This window comes from Notamacropus eugenii, chromosome 2, assembly GCF_028372415.1.
Source record: "Notamacropus eugenii isolate mMacEug1 chromosome 2, mMacEug1.pri_v2, whole genome shotgun sequence".
In the NCBI taxonomy this organism is placed as follows: Eukaryota; Metazoa; Chordata; class Mammalia; order Diprotodontia; family Macropodidae; genus Notamacropus; species Notamacropus eugenii.
This window is the reverse complement of record NC_092873.1, coordinates 444,603,695-444,623,362: the sequence shown is the minus strand read 5'-3', so window position 1 is coordinate 444,623,362 and position 19,668 is coordinate 444,603,695. Positions and strand designations below refer to the sequence as shown.

General features: G+C 36.9%; 1 protein-coding gene across 2 annotated transcripts in view; it reads left to right on the top strand.

Annotated features, from left to right (window-relative positions):
• Window positions 1–19,668, top strand: part of CFH (complement factor H) — a 113,799-nt gene that overhangs the window by 68,749 nt on the left and 25,382 nt on the right. For both annotated transcript variants that reach the window (XM_072648316.1, XM_072648317.1), the window contains exons 10-15: window positions 3,998–4,177; window positions 6,305–6,481; window positions 8,299–8,475; window positions 9,986–10,168; window positions 10,310–10,489; window positions 19,498–19,668. In XM_072648316.1, the coding sequence (XP_072504417.1) occupies window positions 3,998–4,177; window positions 6,305–6,481; window positions 8,299–8,475; window positions 9,986–10,168; window positions 10,310–10,489; window positions 19,498–19,668 (1,068 nt within the window). The remainder of the gene's footprint in view (window positions 1–3,997; window positions 4,178–6,304; window positions 6,482–8,298; window positions 8,476–9,985; window positions 10,169–10,309; window positions 10,490–19,497) is intronic.

The following is a 19,668-nucleotide window of genomic DNA, read 5'->3' as shown; positions in this document are numbered from 1 at the left end:
TATATACATATACATATATATGTGTATATATATATATATATATGTATATATATATATATATATATTGCCTGTTGGAACAAAATAATTTCTTGATTAGTAATTATTTCTCAATAGAATAAAGGTCTCTCTATCCTACTTCTCCTCCCTAGAGTTAAAGATTCCTTAAGTATGTCAGTGATTTCTGAAATAGTCTAGGGAAAGCACGTCATGTCTCCCAAAGTAAATGAAACAGTGAAATCAGAAAGGTAGACATGTGGATGAGGGTCAAAATATGACTTGGATAATACTTTTCTTCATATAAAAACTATAATTTCTTCATGTCAATCCTCAGTACAAAAAAGGCATCAACAGATATGTTGAAATCTTCAGTTCAGAAGGAGATTTGGAAAAAAGCAAAGATGAATGGAAAGAAATTGAAGAAAGTAAAATAAAAGGGGCAAGAACTAAAAGATGAAAAGCAGGAGAAAGTGAAAAAGATCAGGGAAAGTGGAGAAAAATGTAGGCACGAAGATGCAAACTATGGAAGGAAGAGATGGAGGAAAAGAAAAAAGGCATAGAGAGATAGTAAAGAAAGAAATAAAGAAGGAAGAGAAAGAACAAGTGGAGAAAGGAGATAGAGGAAGTGTTGAGATGTTTTGAATTATTATACTCCCATTCTAATAATCATTAAGGAAATTTTTGTGCACCAAACTATGCAAGGTGATGGCAATTCAAAACTTAGGTGAAAAAAATATTCCTTGTTTTTATATAATTCACATGGTTTTGTTGGACTAACACATGTAACTAGCTATGTCTATCCATGATAATTCGAAAAGAGGTCAGAAGGAACAATTCATAGCATCAGAAAAGCCATCCCTTAAGTGATGAGCTGAGCTTTTGAAAGGCATAAGGTTTTTTTTAAATATTGGTATAAAAAACAAGAAACCTGACATTTCCATGCTCCCACTGGGGAAAGAGCTTAAAACAAGCACTGATGAGAGATCTTTCCCAAAATATATGAAATATCTATTCAAGATATTGCAGAAAGGTTGCTTCCAGCTTATACTCTATGGTTTTAAGTTATTTGACTGGTGATCTGATTTTAGTGAGTTGGCATTGCAGAGATAGGACTTAAGAGGTGACTTTTTAAAAAAAATGCATCTAGATACCTATCTAGAATTGAAATCCCTTCAAATGACCCACTGAAACACTTAGAACATGTGAGGTCCTAAAAAGATACTCCTCCTTACTTAAATTCCCCTTTTCTTCACCACTTCCGCATATGCACCTGTGCTGCTATGCTAGCTATTCCAAATCTGAGAATTTCAAAACTTTGAGAAATGTTTTTTCCAGGGCTAAATTAGGTGTAGAGATCAGGTCATTTCCCTAGGCTTGATCTCCACTTTAGATAGCATACGCAACTAAAAAGGACTTCATACATAGGTACATGAGGGAGATACATGAAAGAATATGTAGTGTGGAAGAAATTTGGTTGTTATAGTGGACTACAACATCAGTGGGGCCATACTGTGACATGGCAGCCAAATGGCCTAATTCAGTCTTAGATTTTATTAACAGAAACATAGTAGAACTAGAGGAAGAGGGAGGAGAGGGATGAGAAGGTTGATAGTCCTGTTTTACTAAGTCCTGGTGAACCCTCATCTGGTGTATTAAGTTCACTTCTAGGTGTCATATTTTAGGAAGAACATTGAAACTCAGAGGAGAATGAAAAAGGTGATGAGAGGATAAGAACTATGTCAGAGGAAGATCAGTTAGTAGTCCTCATGGGTGCCTCTACTATGTCTCCTCTCAGTCTCTTTTTAACTCTCTGCAATCTGCTTTTCTTTACTAATCTGAAATTATTCTTTCCAAAGTTACCAATGACTTCCTGTTTGACAAATCTCAAGACCTTTTTCCAATGCTCAGTATTTTGACTGGGCATTGATCACTTTCCCTTCCTGAAGAATTTTTCCCATAAATTTTCGTAACATTCCTCTCTCTTTATTCTCCTCCTTCCTCTCTGAATACTCCTTATTCATATCACAGCCACCAGTTATGAGAGTTCACCAAGGCTTTGTCTTCTCCTTCTTTTATTTTTCCCTTCATAATATACCACTTGGTAATCTCATTGACTTTCATGAGATCAATTATCATCTCTATGCAGATGATGTATATATATATGTATATATTTACATATATACATACATATACATGTATATGTGTATACACACAAATAGAAAGATACATAGAAAGACAGATGGATGGATATGTATATGCAGGCCTAGTATCTTTCCTAAGCTCAGGTCCCAAATAACCAGCTATCTTTTAGATATCTTAAATTAGATATTTCAGAGCAATCTCAAACTCATTGTGTCCAATACAGAACTAATTATCTTCCCTCTCCAAAACACTCCCTTCTTCCAAACTTCCCTAAGATAGTCCAGGGCATTATCATTCCTGCAATTATCCAGGCTCACAAATCACTTATTATCAGCAGCTCACTCTCATTAAATTCATATATTCAGTCTCTTGCTAGATATTATCATTTCAACTTTCACATCTCTCCAATACATTCCCTTTTCCATTCCTCATAGCCTGCATCCCGATTAAGGTCCTAATTATCATTTACCTGGACTATTGCTTTAGCCATCAGGTTGGTGACCATGCCTTAAATCTTTCACACTCCAGCCTATTTTCTAATTAGCAGAGGAAGTGATTTTTAAAAAAAAACAAGTCACTCCTTTTCTCAATAAATTCGAATGGCTCTCTGTTATGTCCAAGATTAAAGATAAAGTTCTATGGTATTTAAAGTGTTTTCATAACCTCTCCTTTTCCTCATTTTCTAGGGTTCTTTCATTTTCTTTCCTCCTACACATTACAGCAATCCAGTTACAATGAACTTCCTTGCTGTCTATACTTTTACGCTTAATGTTCCGCTTCTGCTTGAAATGTTATTCTCCTTGCCTCTATCTCTTAGTTTCTCTCTCTTCCTTCAAGATCCAGCTCACATTCAACCCTCAGCAGGAATTCTTTTCTAATCAAGCCCTCTGCTAATTACTTCCTCTCTGAGATTACTTTCCATCTCATGCAGTATGTTCTTAGTTATTGATAGGTTACGGACACTCTTTTTCCCCTTTCTTTGTAACCCCATGGTTACACACAGTGTTTAACACATAGGAAATGTTTGTTTGCTAAAACTGTGTGAGGCAATGATGTCTTGTGGAAGAGAGATTAGAATTATTTTGATTGACCTCAAAGGACAAGGCTGAGAGCAAGCCAGAGGAAGACAAAGACTCATTGTAAGGAAAACTTCTAAATAGTGAAAACTATCAAAAAGTAGAATTTCTGGGCTGATTTCGCAAATAGTGAGTTGCCAGTCAATGGAAATCTTCAGTCAGAAGCTTGATAACCAGGTGCGGAGAATGTTTTAGGGGGGATGACTACTCCAATATAAGCTAATCTGAAATGTTTTTGTCCTGTGATTTCTGGCCCAAAATTCAGTAGTCAGTTGCCTCGGTGTATTTAAATCACAGTGGTGGAGAAAAATCCAATTCTGGAGTAAATTAACTCTGACTAGAGATTCTCATGTTGACACATTGCTTTGGGGAACTCCTAGGAATTTCAAGATTGCCTGAGCAAATATCGGTGGCCCCTAGCTTATAAAGGATTCCCATGAAACACTAATGAAAACAGTCCCTACATCTAAATTCCATGGGAAAGTCAGGACTAACATCCAAAGGATCCCCTCTGGCCACTGACCTTAATAATGTAGAGTAAGTATTTATGTACTTCCTCAGGGGTGAAGACTACAAGAACCTATCATGGGAAAGTTCTCCAACATTCTGAGGAGTGATCAACTGGTAACAATGTTACCTTATCAAGGTCATGAAGGAGTAAATCAGATTTAAAAAAAAAAAATTAAATCACTCTTTTGGATGCCATTGTTTTATTTATTGCTTTCCTACAAAGACAATAATGAGTCCATGTTAATAATTTGTTTATGATCTTTCCCTTTCAGAAAAATGCACACTCAAAAATTATTTTGATAATGGATTTTTTTCTGAATCAAAATCATCTTACTTTGTCAACACAGCAGCGAGATATCAATGTAAAGATGGATATGCAACAACAGATGGGAAAAAAGAGGGATTTATCACATGTGGGCAAAAAGGGTGGTTGCAGCAACCAACGTGTATCAGTGAGTAATTTAATATTTCATTCACTTTCTTCCTGAATGTAGTTAGGAATTCACCTTACATTATACCTCATGTCTAGGAAATGAATAGTTTAATTTGATTGGATAAAATGCAGATATTGTCTAGATAATCTTATTTTTAACGCTTGTAAATTTGAAAGGTAGCCTAGAATAGTGGGAAAAAATAATAACACCACTGAACTGCTCTCTTTCTGGATGTCTCCTTCTAATCCTGTTTCAGGACTAACCAGTTGTGCAGCTGTCAGCAAGTTATTCAGGCTGTCTGGGCCTCAGTTTTCTAGTCTGTAAAATGAGGAGTGTGGGCATGAAGATTTCTTTCAGTTCTATTTTTATATGTGTCTGTGACTGTCATTCTTTTGTGGTAGTCAAAATTTCCCCTGTCCTATCCAAATTCTCTCTACATAAATGTTCCTGCCATTCACTAGGTATCATGAGGTTAGCCAAAATCAATGATGAACTGCAGGAGATTCCTGGCAAGGCATAGATGTCATTGGATTTTGCTGTTAGACCTCTTACATTCTCCTCTTTGGCTGCTTCCCTACCCCTTGTTCTCCAAAACTGTGAAACTGATCATCTATTCTCTAATAAAAAGAAAAAAAATGAAAAAGAAAAGTGATTCTATGTGATGTGATAAAGATTGGAGGGTGAATGAGGGGGATGTGATTTTGTAACTTTCAGGTTCTCAGGGGAAGCAGCCAAATCCATGCCTTTGATTCCACTTGGGTGGAACTCCTCATTATTACCTCTCAGAATCACTAGAATTGTATCACATAAAACCTCTTTTGACACCCTGTAGCTGTTAGTGACTTTTCCTTCCAATCACCTTCTCTTTTTGTATATACTTGTATATATGCACATACTGACTCCTCAATCAAATATAAACTCTTTAAGACAGAGATTATTTCCCTTTGATCTTTATGTTTACAACTCCTATCATAGAATCTGTCTCATAGTAGGTAGCTAATAAGCATGCTATAAATAAAGGCTTAATTCAGATCAAACTTATTAGAGTATTTCTAGAGGTACTAATATGGGAATATCTCAGCTTGTGATACATTTCTTCAAGGTAAGAAATAGATAATGAGCATTTATCAATAATGTACTCTATTGGTTGGAGTTCTACAGAATAAGTTTAGGCTCAGATTTTATAGTATAACTACAATTTCTTAGGGTTATATTTGAATTTTACTTGAGATTCTCCCTTTTTGTGATTTATTAGTAAAAACTTCAAATATTAATGCATAGATTTTTGTATATCAATACAAAGGTAGAAGAACTCCTAGCAATCATCTCATCGATTTCCCCTAATTTTATTCAAACATATGAGCCCATGGAACTTAAGAAATTTTATTCAAGATATTAGTATTAGTATCTACCAAATTTGGGATTTGAACTCTGGTCCTTGAATTGTAAATCCTGTTTTTTGTATTATGCCAGTATACACAATTCTCCCTGATGACCAAGTTATCACCTGGTAGTAAGTTTGGACTCATTTACTTTAATTATCAAAGACATGAACTAATTAATTACATTAATTCAGTGTATTAATTCTCAACTTCATCAAATAGCACCTTAGTGTCCTGAAAGAGGAACTTTATTTACAACTAATTTCTTAACTTTTTACTTGGGCATGACAATCAAAAGAGTAGTAGATATTTATATAGAGAGAAATTATGAAAAAAATGAGGTTTCTGTTCTTTGTGACTTATGTGCCAAGACCAAAGGATATCATATAAGTGTTAGGCATGTAATCTTTTTTGACTTTAGATTTCTCTTAGAGAAACTGGCAGTCCATATGAATCATTTTCAAAATTCTGTATTTAATTCAGGCACAGTATTATGAAATAGATCCTAAATGATTCAGAAAACTTTGTCCTGTGGGAATCATGCACTTGGATAAAATCCTGATATGGATTCCTAGAAATCCGGGTTTCAAGAAAAAAAAATGGCACAATACTTGTTTATTGTTTAATGTATAGTACTTAATTCCATTTTATTTTAAAAACTTAACAGATGAAGCCATGGCTTTCTATAAGGCCTGATTTTCTGAGTTGAAATGTATATGAGGTCATATGAGAGATATAATTCCAACGTTGTTTTTTGGTTTAGAAATTTGTGAAATTCCACAATTTGAAAACGCCAGATACAAAGGAAATAAGGCATTTCTGAAGCCTAATGAAAGATTAGAATATGAATGCGTGGATGGATATGAAATCACAAGTGGGCAAACTAAAGGTGTCAAAGTATGTGATGTTGATGAGTGGTCTACAACAGTTGAATGCTATGGTAAGCTACTTTTCCTGAGTTAAAAAAAAAAAATTACAGAGATCTGGAGGAATCCAACTGTTAATGTTTTCAATGAACAAAAAAGCATTTGTTAAGCACTTACTGTGTACCAAGAACTTTATTAAGGGCTAAAGAGATAAAGTGAAGCAACCCAGTCCCCACTCTCAATCATGGCATGTTCTAAAAAGGGAGACAACCTATGTATGAGGATTCAGATGCAAGACGGGTAGAAAGGCCTAGTGGTTTTACATTTGAGTCAAGGCTGATGTTAACACATCTTCATATTGTAATTTCCATTGATAAAATCATATATTTCAGTTACTGAATCATCTGACAACATTAATCTTTTGGTAGTAAGAACTTTGTTTCTCAAGTCATTACTGTTGCTCCAGAGATAATGAAAGTTATAGTACGTACAGAGGAAGTAGGGCAAATTTCTACTAGAGTTCTACCCCTGGACAGTCACAGTAATTCTAGGATTAACGTTCCTAATATAAATTATTTCCTGCAGAGTTATGTTGGATAAGAATGAATCAACTTTTTAGTGATCAACCTAAAGTCAGCAAATAAGAATCCTGTAGGGAGCACTGAAGGCATTCAGATGAGTGAATGGATAGTATTTGAACATTAAAACCATTTTCCAAATATTTCCTAGCTGCTCCTTAAAATAAATTTAGCTGTTAATGCTTATTATCAAAATGTCCCTTTTGTTTTGGCTGTTTTATGTGGATATCAATGCCAATGGGAGCTTCTCTAGACTCCTTGAAGTTTTTCCTGAAATCTCTTCACCTGCAAGTTATTCTGTGTTTGGCAGTCTTTGCAGTTGCCAGCTACTACTGTTGGTTCCAGTGATGACTGCTCCATCTTCACTAATTATTTTTTAATTATTTACTAATTATTCATTTTTTTGTGCCATTAAGTTATTTTGACAGTAGAAATTGATAAAATCATTCATATTTTATGACTCAAGTATTATTGTTTTGTCACAAATCAACTGTACTTTAAATGTATAATTTAAAAGGTGTATTTCTCTTATCAATATAATTTGCCATGTCTTGAGAATGGAACGAGATATTTTTTCTATTAGAAAACAAATCTAATTATATAAATCAGTTGTTTGGACCATGTCTGAGTACAATTAAAAATATGAGGTGTTATAAAACAAATAATTTTCTAGAATCATATCTTTGAATATTATTCAATATGTTTGTAGTTTAAATCAGTGTATACGTACACATATATACATACATATACTGTGTGTTTATGCATGACATATGGTGTTTGTTTTCACTAACTGCACAAGACTACATATTGTACAATGGTTCTGGTTTTGGATTTTTAGCTAATGGCTGTGTGATGTTTTAACTTATTCATCAGTCAAATTAGGGGACTGAACTAGATGGTCTCTAAGAATAAAAATCTCTTCTTTCTATTAAATAAACCTACAATGTTATACTTTAAATAGTAATCCAAAGCATATATTTTCTAAATTGTTTTCCCTAGTTGATTCTGCCAATTCTGAAATTTAATTCTAACCCATTCATAGATATTTATCTTTAGGTGATTTTTCTGTTTCTTCTGCATCCTCTTTCTTTCCCCTTGCCATCAAATTATTCAGTCTAAAGAGACCTGCTATTTCCAGAAGGGTCTTATGTGAAATTGTATGATATTTAGTTAGATTGTTATCTCTTTGAAGGTAGGCACTAAACTTTCTGAGAGCCACTACTTCAAAATGTTTTAAATGATAGTGAGTTATTTATTGAGCAAATAATAAACTTCAAAAAGTTAAAATGTATTTGTTGTTACTTTATTTTTAGAAAAAACATGTCGTCTCCCTATTCTACAAGGAAATTTACATCCTGATCTCAAGCAAGATAAATATAAAGTTGGAGATGTGATAACATTTCGCTGTTCCAATGGACTGAAACTAGTTGGATCACGTTCAGTGCAATGTTACCACTTTGGATGGTCCCCCAGTATTCCTACGTGTGAACGTAAACATTTTTTCTCAAATTGGTCAAAATAAGAATGGAATTACTGATCATGATCCTGGCACAAGTTTGTATCTTTGCTTTAGTTTTCACATAGTACATTTTAGGTTATCAAGAAATGATTTATATCTGCCTCAGTTTACCAACAAGACAGGAATCAGTGCTGGAAGAGGAGTAATAAGGATATTCTTGATCACGATTATATTTTACCTTCAGCATTTGAATTTTCCTATTTGTAGAGAAAAATACTAATTCAAAGAGGCCAGTGGAGGTTATGAGACATTTTCCTTTCTATGCTGAGTATGCAAGTTGGTTTTCTTACTTTTCTACTATTCTATAGGAACTACAGAAAATAATAGGAATTATCTCATAGTCTGCCCACATTAGCATGGTTAAATGATTTCCTCCAACTTAATTCATCAGCATGCAGGTAGGAGTGGAGGAAGTCCATGGCAGGAGTAATTCAGGTTTGGGGTGTGATGAAATATGAGCACCAGTTGGACATAAAACCAATGGAGCCCACAACTGTGATAATTTAAGCGGTTCCAGAAGTGACTCTGTGGTAACCAAGTACATAAAATCTTTTGGATTAAGTATTCTTCCTGACCATCTGGGATTAACAGGTATGGAAAAGAATTCAGTCGATGAATTTTAAAGTCAATGTTAGCCTATCACAGCATAAATTAGTGTAATGTAGGAGAGATTTATAGTGATTTCTCAACTGGTTGGACATAGAACTCACTAATAATTAGGAATTGATTCATTACTTTATCAGTGTTTGGGTAGATTTGTTGATAATTTGTTTTCAAAAAACAGACCAGTTCCTCTAGGACTAAGGACTCCCTATAGGCATTGTGGCAATTATTGTCCTATGTTTTTGGCTTCCCATATTGTGTACAGCAAGTCAACTGGAAAGTCTGTAAATTGCCCAGGTCATAACTGACTATAAAGGTGACCTTGCATAGGGTGACTGCAGGGAACAGCTAGGAAAATGAATCACTAAAAAAATAAAAATGGAAAGATCTGATAGTTTCATGGTACTCATGTAGTATATGGAAATATGGGACTAGATGACAGTAGAAGCAGATGCATTCACAATTGTTTGAATGATTGGTTGCAAAAAGTATATTGTAGTTTGATGTCGTCCTGGAAGGAGAGCTCCAGCAGAGTGTCCCAGGGATCTGTACTTGACCCTGTGATACCATGTTTATTAGTAACTTGGATAAAAGCTAAGGGATAAAGGTCTGGATAAAGGTGCCATGCTCATGAAATGTGCAGAGAATATAAAACTGGGTAGTGTTGGTACTTAACATCTGGGATGCCAGAACTGAGTATGGTTTAGAAAGAAGATAGTCTCACAGGACTCAAGCTCAAATACCAGCTTTGCTATTTACTACTTGTGTAACATTAGGCAAATCATTTAAACTCTTTGGTCTTCAAATGTAAAATGAGAGTTGATGATCCAGTAATCTGTACAATTATAAAGTTACTTACATAGCCTTTTCTGTTATAGAGAAAGTAAAATGTTGTGAGCAGCCACCTAAAATTGTGAATGGGACAAATAAGGACTCAAACAACAATACATATTGTCATAATGATGTAGCAGAGTATAACTGTGATCTCGGATTTGTAAGGAGAGGACCCAAGAAAATAGAATGCGTTGATGGAAAATGGACAACCTTACCCACTTGCGTTGGTAATGCATTGTAAACTGCATTTGAAATAATTCTATTTTGTCCATGTTTGGACATATATCTATATGTGAGTGTAGAGGAAGGGTTTTTTTTTATTATTTTATGAAAGATAATTAAACCATATTTGTTTCTAATTTATGTAGAGGAAAAAAGAAGATGTGCAGAAGTACCTAAACTTTTCCGTGGTCATGTTGAGATTCCTAACCTGTCATATTCCCATGGGGCTTCAGTAGAATATGGTTGTGAGGAAGCTTTTACAATGATTGGAAGCAAGACAGTGACGTGTAATCAAGGAAATTGGACACAGCTCCCTTACTGCATTGGTAAATGAGACTATTTTTCAATTACAGATTTAATATTGTCAACAAATATTTACATATCTTTGTGATATTTAAAAAATCATAACTACTGGAATATTCAAAGAATCTCATAACTAGTCAATATGTTATTATTCAGTAATGATACACTAGTTAGTTAATTATCAATTGTTGTGGCATAATAAGCAAATGTATACTTTCAAATTTGAGAAACGTAGTCCTCCGAGCCTTTTGTACTGTGGCGTTCCCCTATTTAAAGCACTGTAAACCTAAATCTCATCTACAAACTATTTATTTCATATAAAACCTGTTCACTCATTTGATAAATTTTCATGACGTGAAGTATTTATTAAAACTAAAATGCCAAAAAAAAATCTTCCATTTAATGTATAGTTGATGGAATAAAAAAAGTTTCATGAACACACTTAGGTAAAAATTCATTTCAAAGGCATCTTATTTGATGGACCACGAAGTCGTCTTCAAAACAAGAAGAGAACTTTAGAAAAGAACTCCTTAAATTTTTACACTCTTGCTGAAAATTATTTTGTGTGTTTAAGTGACCATAGGAAACCGTAGTCCTCCTGTATAGATTCTCTTTTTTCCTGCAGATCCCACAGCTATGAACAATATACCTCCATGAATTTTTGGTTGTCTTCAAAAACACTGGAAGAAAGAATTGAGGCTATTGCAAATGCTACTTCAATACAGTAGGCAAAGTGACAATTTAAACTTGTGCCTTTACTTCTTACATATCACAGGTGTTGAGATGTGAAAATGGAGGTTTATTAATACAGTGTTACTCCCCCTGAGAGAGGAAAAGTTGAGGAATGTGATTCCAGAAAATACTTTCTTCTTCATGGGCAGTCCCTGAGCCCTCCCTCCCATCCCCCAAACCCTTCTCTAATTTGACTTAATTATGTTAGGTGGCCTGGAGTATACAACGTTGAAGTTGGAATCGGCAAAACTTGAGTCTGAGTCTTGTTCTAGACACTTATTAACTCTTTCATCTTGACCAAACCTTCAAACCTTCGCTTCATTTTTTTTAGGTTTCATCTATAAAATAGGGATAATAAAAGCATCATCTGGGACTATTTTGAGGATCAAATTAAATGACATATAGAGTTATTTGTAAACTTTTAATGTGGTGTATAAATGCTAGCTTTATATTTTGTATTTTAATATTTTTTTCTTGATGTGTCTCTAAAAGCGTGAAAAAAAGTATAGAGCTTCTTTTCTAAAAAGAATTCTGAATTCCTGAATTTTCCCCCAACTTCTTTTCTCCAGTGAGAACCCTTCCTCTATTTAGTTCTCTGCCTACATTAGTACAAAAAACCAACAAAAGTCTGCAACTCATCTTTACAACCATATGAGAATATTTCAGGATACAAATGGTAGGATGGTGGCAATGCTTGAACCTTCCTGTCATAGGTATTGGGATCTCTTTCAGGTGAGGACTGATGAATTCTTTCAATTTCTATTTTTTCCCTCTGCTTCTAAGATAGCAAGAGAGTTTTTCTTGATAATTTCTTGAAATATTATGTCTGAGTTGTTTTTTTAATCATGATTTTCAGGTAGTCCAATAATTCTTAAATTATCTCTCCTCAATCTATTTTCCAGGTCAAGTGGTTTTCCAATGAGATAGTTCACATTTTTTTCTATTTTTAAAATTTTTTGTCATTGTTTTCATTGCTTCTTGATGTCTCATGGAATCATTAGCTTCTACGTGCCCAATTCTATTTTTAAGGAATTATTTTCTTCAGTGAACTGTTATACTTCCTTTTCTATTTGGGCTATTCTGCATTTAAATTTTTTTTCAGTGAGGGTTTCTATCTCTTATCATTAAACCAAGTCTGTTTTTTAAGTTGTTATTTTCTTCAGTTTTTTTTCTGGTACATCTTTTACAATATCTCTTTTCATAATTTTATTCCATCACTCTCATTCCTTTTTTCCAATTTTTCTCCTAGCTCTATTATCTCTTTCTTTAACTCTTCAAGGAATTATTGCCATCTTTGGATCCAATAAACATTATTTTTGAGCCTTTGATAGTAGCTATTTTCACATTTCTGTCTCCTAAGTTTATGATTTGATCTTCGCTGCAACTAAAATAGCTTTTTTTTTTTTTATTTAACTTTTAACATGTATTTTCACAACATTTTGGGTTACAAATTTTCTCCCCTTTTCTCCCCTCCCCTCCCAAACCCAAGCATTCTAATTGCCCCTGTGACCAGTCTGCTCTCTCTTCTATCATCCCTCTCTGCCCTTGTCTCCGTCTTCTCTTTTGTCCTGTAGGGCCAGATAGCTTTCTTTACCCCTTAGCCTGTATTTCTTATTTCCTAGTGGTAAGAACATTACAGTTGATCCTAACACTTTGAGTTCCAACTTCTTTAGCTCCCTCCCTCTCCACCCCTTCCCTTTGGAAAGCAAACAATTCAATATAGGCCAAATCTGTGTAGTTTTGCAAATGATTTCCATACTAGTTGTGTTGTATAGGACTAACTATATTTCCCTCCATCCTATCCTGTCACCCATTACTTCTATTCTCTTATGATCCTTTCCCTCCCTATGAGTGTCGACCTTGGATTGCATTCTCCTCCCCATGCCCTCCCCTCTGTCATCCCCCCCACCCAGCTTTTGCCATTGACCCCCACTCTCCTGTATTGTGAGATAGGTTTTCCTATCAAAATAAGTGTGCATTTTATTCTTTCCTTTAGTGGAATGTGATGAGAGTAGACCTCATGTTTTTCTCTCGCTTCCCCTCTTTATCCCTCCACTAATGAGTCTTTTGCTTGCCTCTTTTATGAGAGATAATTTGCCCCATTCAATTTCTCCCTTTCTCCTCCCAATATTTCTCTCTCACTGCTTGATTTATTTTTTTTTAAGATATGATCCCATCCTCTTCAATTAACTCTGTGCACTCTGTTTCTATGTATGTGTGTGTGTGTACATGTGTGTGTGTGTACACCCACCCAGTACCCAGATACTGAAATGTTTCAAGACTTATAAATATTGTCTTTCCATGTAGGAATGTAAACAGTTCAACTTTAGTAAGTCCCTTATGACTTCTCTTTACTGTTCACCTTTTCATGGTTCTCTTCATTCTTGTGTTTGGAAGTAAAATTTTCTTTTCAGCTCTGGTCTTTTCATCAAGAAAATTTGAAAATCCTCTATTTCATTGAAAGACCATTTTTTCCCCTGAAGTATTATACTCAGTTTTGCTGGGTAGGTGATTCTTGGTTTTAGTCCTAGTTCCTTTGACTTCTGGAATATCCTATTCCATGCCCTTCGATCCCTTAATGTAGAAGCTGCTAGATCTTGTGTTATCCTGATTGTATTTCCACAATACTTGAATTGTTTCTTTCTAGCTGCTTGCAATATTTTCTCCTTCACCTGGGAATTCTGGAATTTGGCCACAATATTCCTAGGAGTTTCTCTTTTTGGATCTCTTTCATGCGGTGTTCTGTGAATTCCTTGAATATTTATTTTGCCCTCTGGTTCTAGAATCTCAGGGCAGTTTTCCTTGATAATTTCATGGAAGATGATGTCTAGGCTCTTCTTTTGATCATGGTTTTCAGGTAGTCCCAAAATTTTGACATTGTCTCTCCTGAATCTATTTTCCAGGTCAGTTGTTTTTCCAATGAGATATTTCACATTATCTTCCATTTTTCCAATCTTCTCTCTATGTTCTGTGATATCTTGCTTTCTCACAAAGTCCTTAGCCTCCATCTGTGCCATTCTAGTTTTGAAAGAACTATTTTCTTCAGTGAGCTTTTGAATCTCCTTTTCCATTTGACTAATTCTGCTTTTGAAAGCATTCTTCTCCTCATTGGCTTTTTGAACCTCTTTTACCAATTGAGTTAGGCTAGTTTTCAAGGTGTTAATTTCTTCAACATTTTTTTGGTTCTACTTTAGCAGGGAGCTGATCTGCTTTTCATGCTTTTCTTTCATCTCTCTCATTTCTCTTCCCAATTTTTCTTCCACCTCTCTAACTTGATTTTCAAAATTCTTTTTGAGCTCTTCCATAGCCTGAGCCCATTGGATGGGCTGGGACACAGAACCCTTGATTTCTGTGTCTTTGCCTGATGGTAAGCATTGTTCTTCCTCATCAGAAAGGAAGGGAGGAAATGTCTGTTCTCCAAGAAAGTAGCCTTCAATAGTCTTATTTCTTTTCCCTTTTTTGGGCATTTTCCCCAGCCAGTGACTTGACTGTTGAGATTGGAAGTTCAATTCCGTATGGACGGTCTCGGGCGGGTAAAAGTGGGACTTCTAAATCTTAGAGTCTTACGAGGCCCTCCATGAACAGCGGGGATTCAAGAAGGTTAGACTGAGCTAGCTCGGCTAGCTTGGGTATTTCCGCCTCTCCCCTGGAGATACGTGATGGGTGGAGTCTCCCTGCCCTCGAGGTCATCCCGGATTGGAGCACACCTAGTTACCTAACAGCACTGTATTGAGATGCAAACTGTGTGGCTGAAGATTAAGTAGGATTGAGGAAGCCTAAAAGCTCTCTCTTAGCACGTGTGGAGCCAAAGAGGATAGTAGGGCTCCGCTTCTTTTCTTTCCTCTCTCCCCTCCCCCTCTCTCCCCGCTTGTACTTCTACTTCCAATCCCTTAAGCTTAGCCTCCTTAGGAAATCTTCCCCTCTTCCTCCTAAGGAAGACCCCCCTGCACTTGTAACCTGGACCCTGTAATAAAGCTCAACCCCTGTTCGACTCTGGAATGTCCTTTCTCTCATACGTGCATCCAGCGTGGCCAGCCGAAGACCTCGGAGGTGAGATAGGAAAGACTCGGGTAGCCCAATACAGGCCTCTAGGCTTGGCACTTGACCTCTGAATATTCTCCTCACACCCACCTCACCTCCTGGTCCTCCCAGCCAGCATTTGGGGACTGAGATTCAAATGCTGCTTCTCGCCTTAGGGCTTTTGGTGGGGGCAGGGCTGCTATTCAGTGTGAGAATTAAGTTCAGGTGGTCAGGTCAGGGCAGGGCCGCCTCTCAGGCTCAGTTCCCTCAGGGGGTTTATGCACAGACCTTCCACAATGGATCCAGGCTCCCGCCCGCTTGGGGAGCCCCTGTCTGCAGCCGCCTCTCAGCTTCTACCTCCCGGGGGGGGGGCCCGAATCATGGGGGCACCCCACTCCCCTCTTGACCCGCCAGAGAGACTCTCTCACCGACCCCCGTCACCTGTGGGCGGAGGGACTTGTGTGGCCACTGGAGATTCTGTCCCTGACGCCTGCTTGGGTCTGTTTCTCTTGGTACTGTGGCCGCAGCAGGTCTGGGCTGGGCTGGGCTCCGCGTCTGCAGCGCGACGGACCTTTTGCGAGAGGTTTGCAGGTCCCTCTGTGGGTGGAGGGACCCGCGTGGCCTCTGGAGATCCCGTCCCTGAAGCCCGCTCGGATCTTTTCCTCTTGGTGCCGTGGCCGCTGCAGGGCTGCCCTCTGCTCCCAGTCCCGGCGCCCAGTCCGCAGCTCAAAGGACCCCCCGCGAGAGGTTTGCAGGTCTCTCCGGAACAGAAATCTCCCTCGCTCCAATATTCCGTGGCCTCTGGGTGCAGAATTCACTGTGAGTTGCTCCCCTGTAGCTGTTCTGTGGGTTGTGGGTTCGGAGCTATGTGTATGTGCGTCTTTCTACTCCGCCATCTTGGCTCCGCCCCTCACTAACATAGCTTTTTATGGTCAAGTCCCTTTTTATTGTTATTGGTTGCTCATTTTCCCAGACTATTTCTTCACTTTGAACTTTATATTTAAATTGAGCTCTGCTCACCTTGGGGGTAGGGAGTCAGTGAGCAAATCTTTAGTTTTTTTATGCTGGAAATTTGAGTGTCTGCTAGTTTTTGATACTTCCAAGGTCTTATTATTTTGGGAGAGAAGTGATGACTGCTCTCTTGCTCTGTGGTCTGGTCTTTACATAGGAAGAGCCACTGCTTTTCTGCTGCTCTAATAACTAGTGCTTCTCTTTTCCCTGATGCGCTGACCAAATCCTCTGCTCTCCTAAAGCCACAAATGTCAATATTCCTCTTGACCTAGGCAATGTTATCAAAAGGTTCCTGCTTCCTTCTGACAAATCAGAAGCTTTCCTTGGAACCATGGAATGGTGAACCAGAAAAGCTTATAGGCAATAGTCAAAACCAGTTGCACCCAATACCAGCAAAGGTCTCCTGTAATACCTTTCTGTTCAGTTTTCTCACCTCCTTACTACCTCTGGGCTGAGAGCTCTCAAAGCTGCTCCTGCCATCACAATCTCCTTCAAGTTCTACCACTAGTTCTCCTGCTGCAGTGTAAGCCTGTACACATTCAGGTGTTACAGACCTCTCCTGTTAACTTCTGAATTGTCTTAGGCTAGATAAATGTTTCTCTGCCACTCTAAAATTTCGTTTGTAACATTATTTCAAAGTTGTTTGGAAGGGGCTATTTGGATAGTTCAGCTGGATCCTGACCTGTACTCTTTCATGATGCCTATACCTCCTGCCAGGGTATCCATTTCTTCCTTACCTTAGTCCAGATTTCCTATCATAAATCTGGAGATGAACAGGGGCCAGGGGGCCTTTGAGATAAACCCTCTCATTTTATATGTAGTGGGAGGAAGAGGGATGATGATTAGGGCACCCCTGATTTTGTCCTGGATTAATAAACACAGATACATGAGATTAAAGGCTGAGTATCAAGATGAGGAGAGTGGTCAACAGTGTCAAAGGCTGAAAAGATATTGAAGAGAATGAGGATTGGGAAAATGTCTCTGGATTTGGCAACTAAGAGATCTTTGGTAACTTTGAAGAGAGCAGTCTAGTGGACTGATAAATTTGGAAGCCTTATTATTAGGGGTTAAGAAGAGAATGAGAGGAGAGAAAGTAGAGGTACTTAGTGTAAACAGTTTCTTCAAGTTGTTTAGTCGTAAAAGGCAGAAGAGAAGTAGGATGACAATTATTGGGAAAGGAAGGATCAAGAAAGGGTTTTTTGAGGATTAGGGAAATATGAACATATTGGTAGGCAGTAGGGAAGAAACCAGAATAATGTGAGAAACTGAACATAAGTGATCATGAAGGGATGACAGAAAAGAAAATCTATTCAAAGGATGGGATGAAATGAAATCACTTGTACAGGTGAAGGAGTTAGCATTGGCAAAGAGTAAGGCCACTAACTGTGTAGTTGATAAGAAAGACTGGGGTAGACTTGAGTATGATATGAATCTAAAAAGTAAAACCATTTAGAAATAGCTAAAAGGAGTAACTATATTATATAAATGAGTTGGAAGAAGAAGAATCCACACAGAGGAATTAGATGATGGAGGCGGGCTGGTAGTTCTGGTAATGTACTTTCACTGGAAATGGGTTTAAGAGGAAACAACACACACACACACACACACACACACACACACACAAATATAAAAATTTTCTAAATTCAGAAGAATATAAACAGTAATGTGATAGGGAGGAGGGAGAGGATTAGGAAGGGATCTATGGAGGGAAGGTTGAAGTAACAGATTAAAGAGGAGGATAGATCAATGAGACAAAGAGGTGGTTACATCAATGAAAATGGGAAAATAAAGGAGGAATCTCTAGAGGGGAGTGTAAGGGAATAAGGTGTATAGGGGGTTATAGAAGGGTATTTAGAGGTATGGAAATGGGAGGATAAAAGAGGGATCCTTGGAAGGGGATAGGCTAAGTAATAGAAGGGCAAAGTAGTTGATAGAATTAAATTAGATGAGTCAGGAGGGAAAGGGCACAACATGAAAAAATCAGGAGTAGAATTGTCAGGGAAAGTATAAGTTTATATATGTACATATGTATGTATATATGTGTGTATGAACATATCTACTCAAAACTTGTGCAAAATTCTGCCAGGTCTTATGGTGAAGTTCTGGACTGGATAGAAAAGCTCATATTCATTTATTTTTGGTTTTCTTTATAAATCTTTCCTCTGGTATATTTTTAGTTTACTATTGTGTTTTGAGGGTATGTGATCTGTCCTAGGTCCCAATACTCCACCATTTTCCCTATAATCAGTGTGTATGATTTTTAACTCCAATTATTTCAGGGTTATTATAGAGAGAACTTTCAAAAGAATTCATACCCAGGGTTCACTGTCTAAAAGTTTTTCTTGTTGCTATTACATTTGAAAGGGAAATCACAATATAACATTTTCATGGATTAAACTTTTTCAACTGCTCAGTTTACAGAAATATGACTATCATTTTTTAGGTTAATATTGACATCAAATACCTTGAGGTCAAGGAGAGACCAATACTCCAGATACAAAGGGAACAGATTCACATGGATATTGTTCTCTGAATGACCTCCACAAATAGGCTGTTAATTTGTTTTATGCAAAGGCAGAAGAAGTTTTCAGGGGAATCAGACATTTGGTGCTATCTATTTCCCTCCCAAAGATAAATAACTAAAGAAAATCCCAATAGGTTAACAGATATTCAAATCATCAGGTTTGGGATGTAAAATCAAAGTTGATGTCATCCTACACGATCAGTGATATTTCTTCAACGTACAGTTTCACTTAGTGAAAAGTTTTCCAAGCTAAGATGTTGGCTCAGTTATCTGTTAGCTACCAACTTTGTTCACACTTTTCCCTCTGCGCAACATGAATGGGACATTGCCCATCCCTAATGCAACACTTGCTTATTAACACATTATTTATTCTTTGAAACTCAACTTAATTCAGGCTTGTCAATGAGGCTTCCCTTGATCTTTGCAGTTCCAATGAGATACTTGATATATGTGTGTTGAATGAATGAAGGATCAATGGAGTCAAACAAATAGAAACAAGGTGTGTGGTGGTGGGGAGGGTGTTGATCCAAACAAGTATCCCTGAATGACATATATTTGCTTAGATTGAAAATGCAACACTATTTATATTTTATTATATTTTTATTTATGTTTTTAAATATTTACCAATCGGTTTAATCTGGCTGGGTCATCACTGGAGCCTGTGGGCTGTATATTTAGAACCGAACCTCTAATTTAAATGACACACCTTAGTCATTGCATTTTAAAATTTTGTTTCCTTTTTAGAAACAAATGAGTTTGGAAAATGTGCATCAAAATTTTTTGAAGATTTGCAAGTCAGTGTACATCACAATGAATATGATGAAATTGTTGTTGATTATACATGTAACTGGAATTCAGAAATCAGAAGTACACTATGTAGACGTGGAAAATGGCTTCCTGAGCCACAATGTCCAA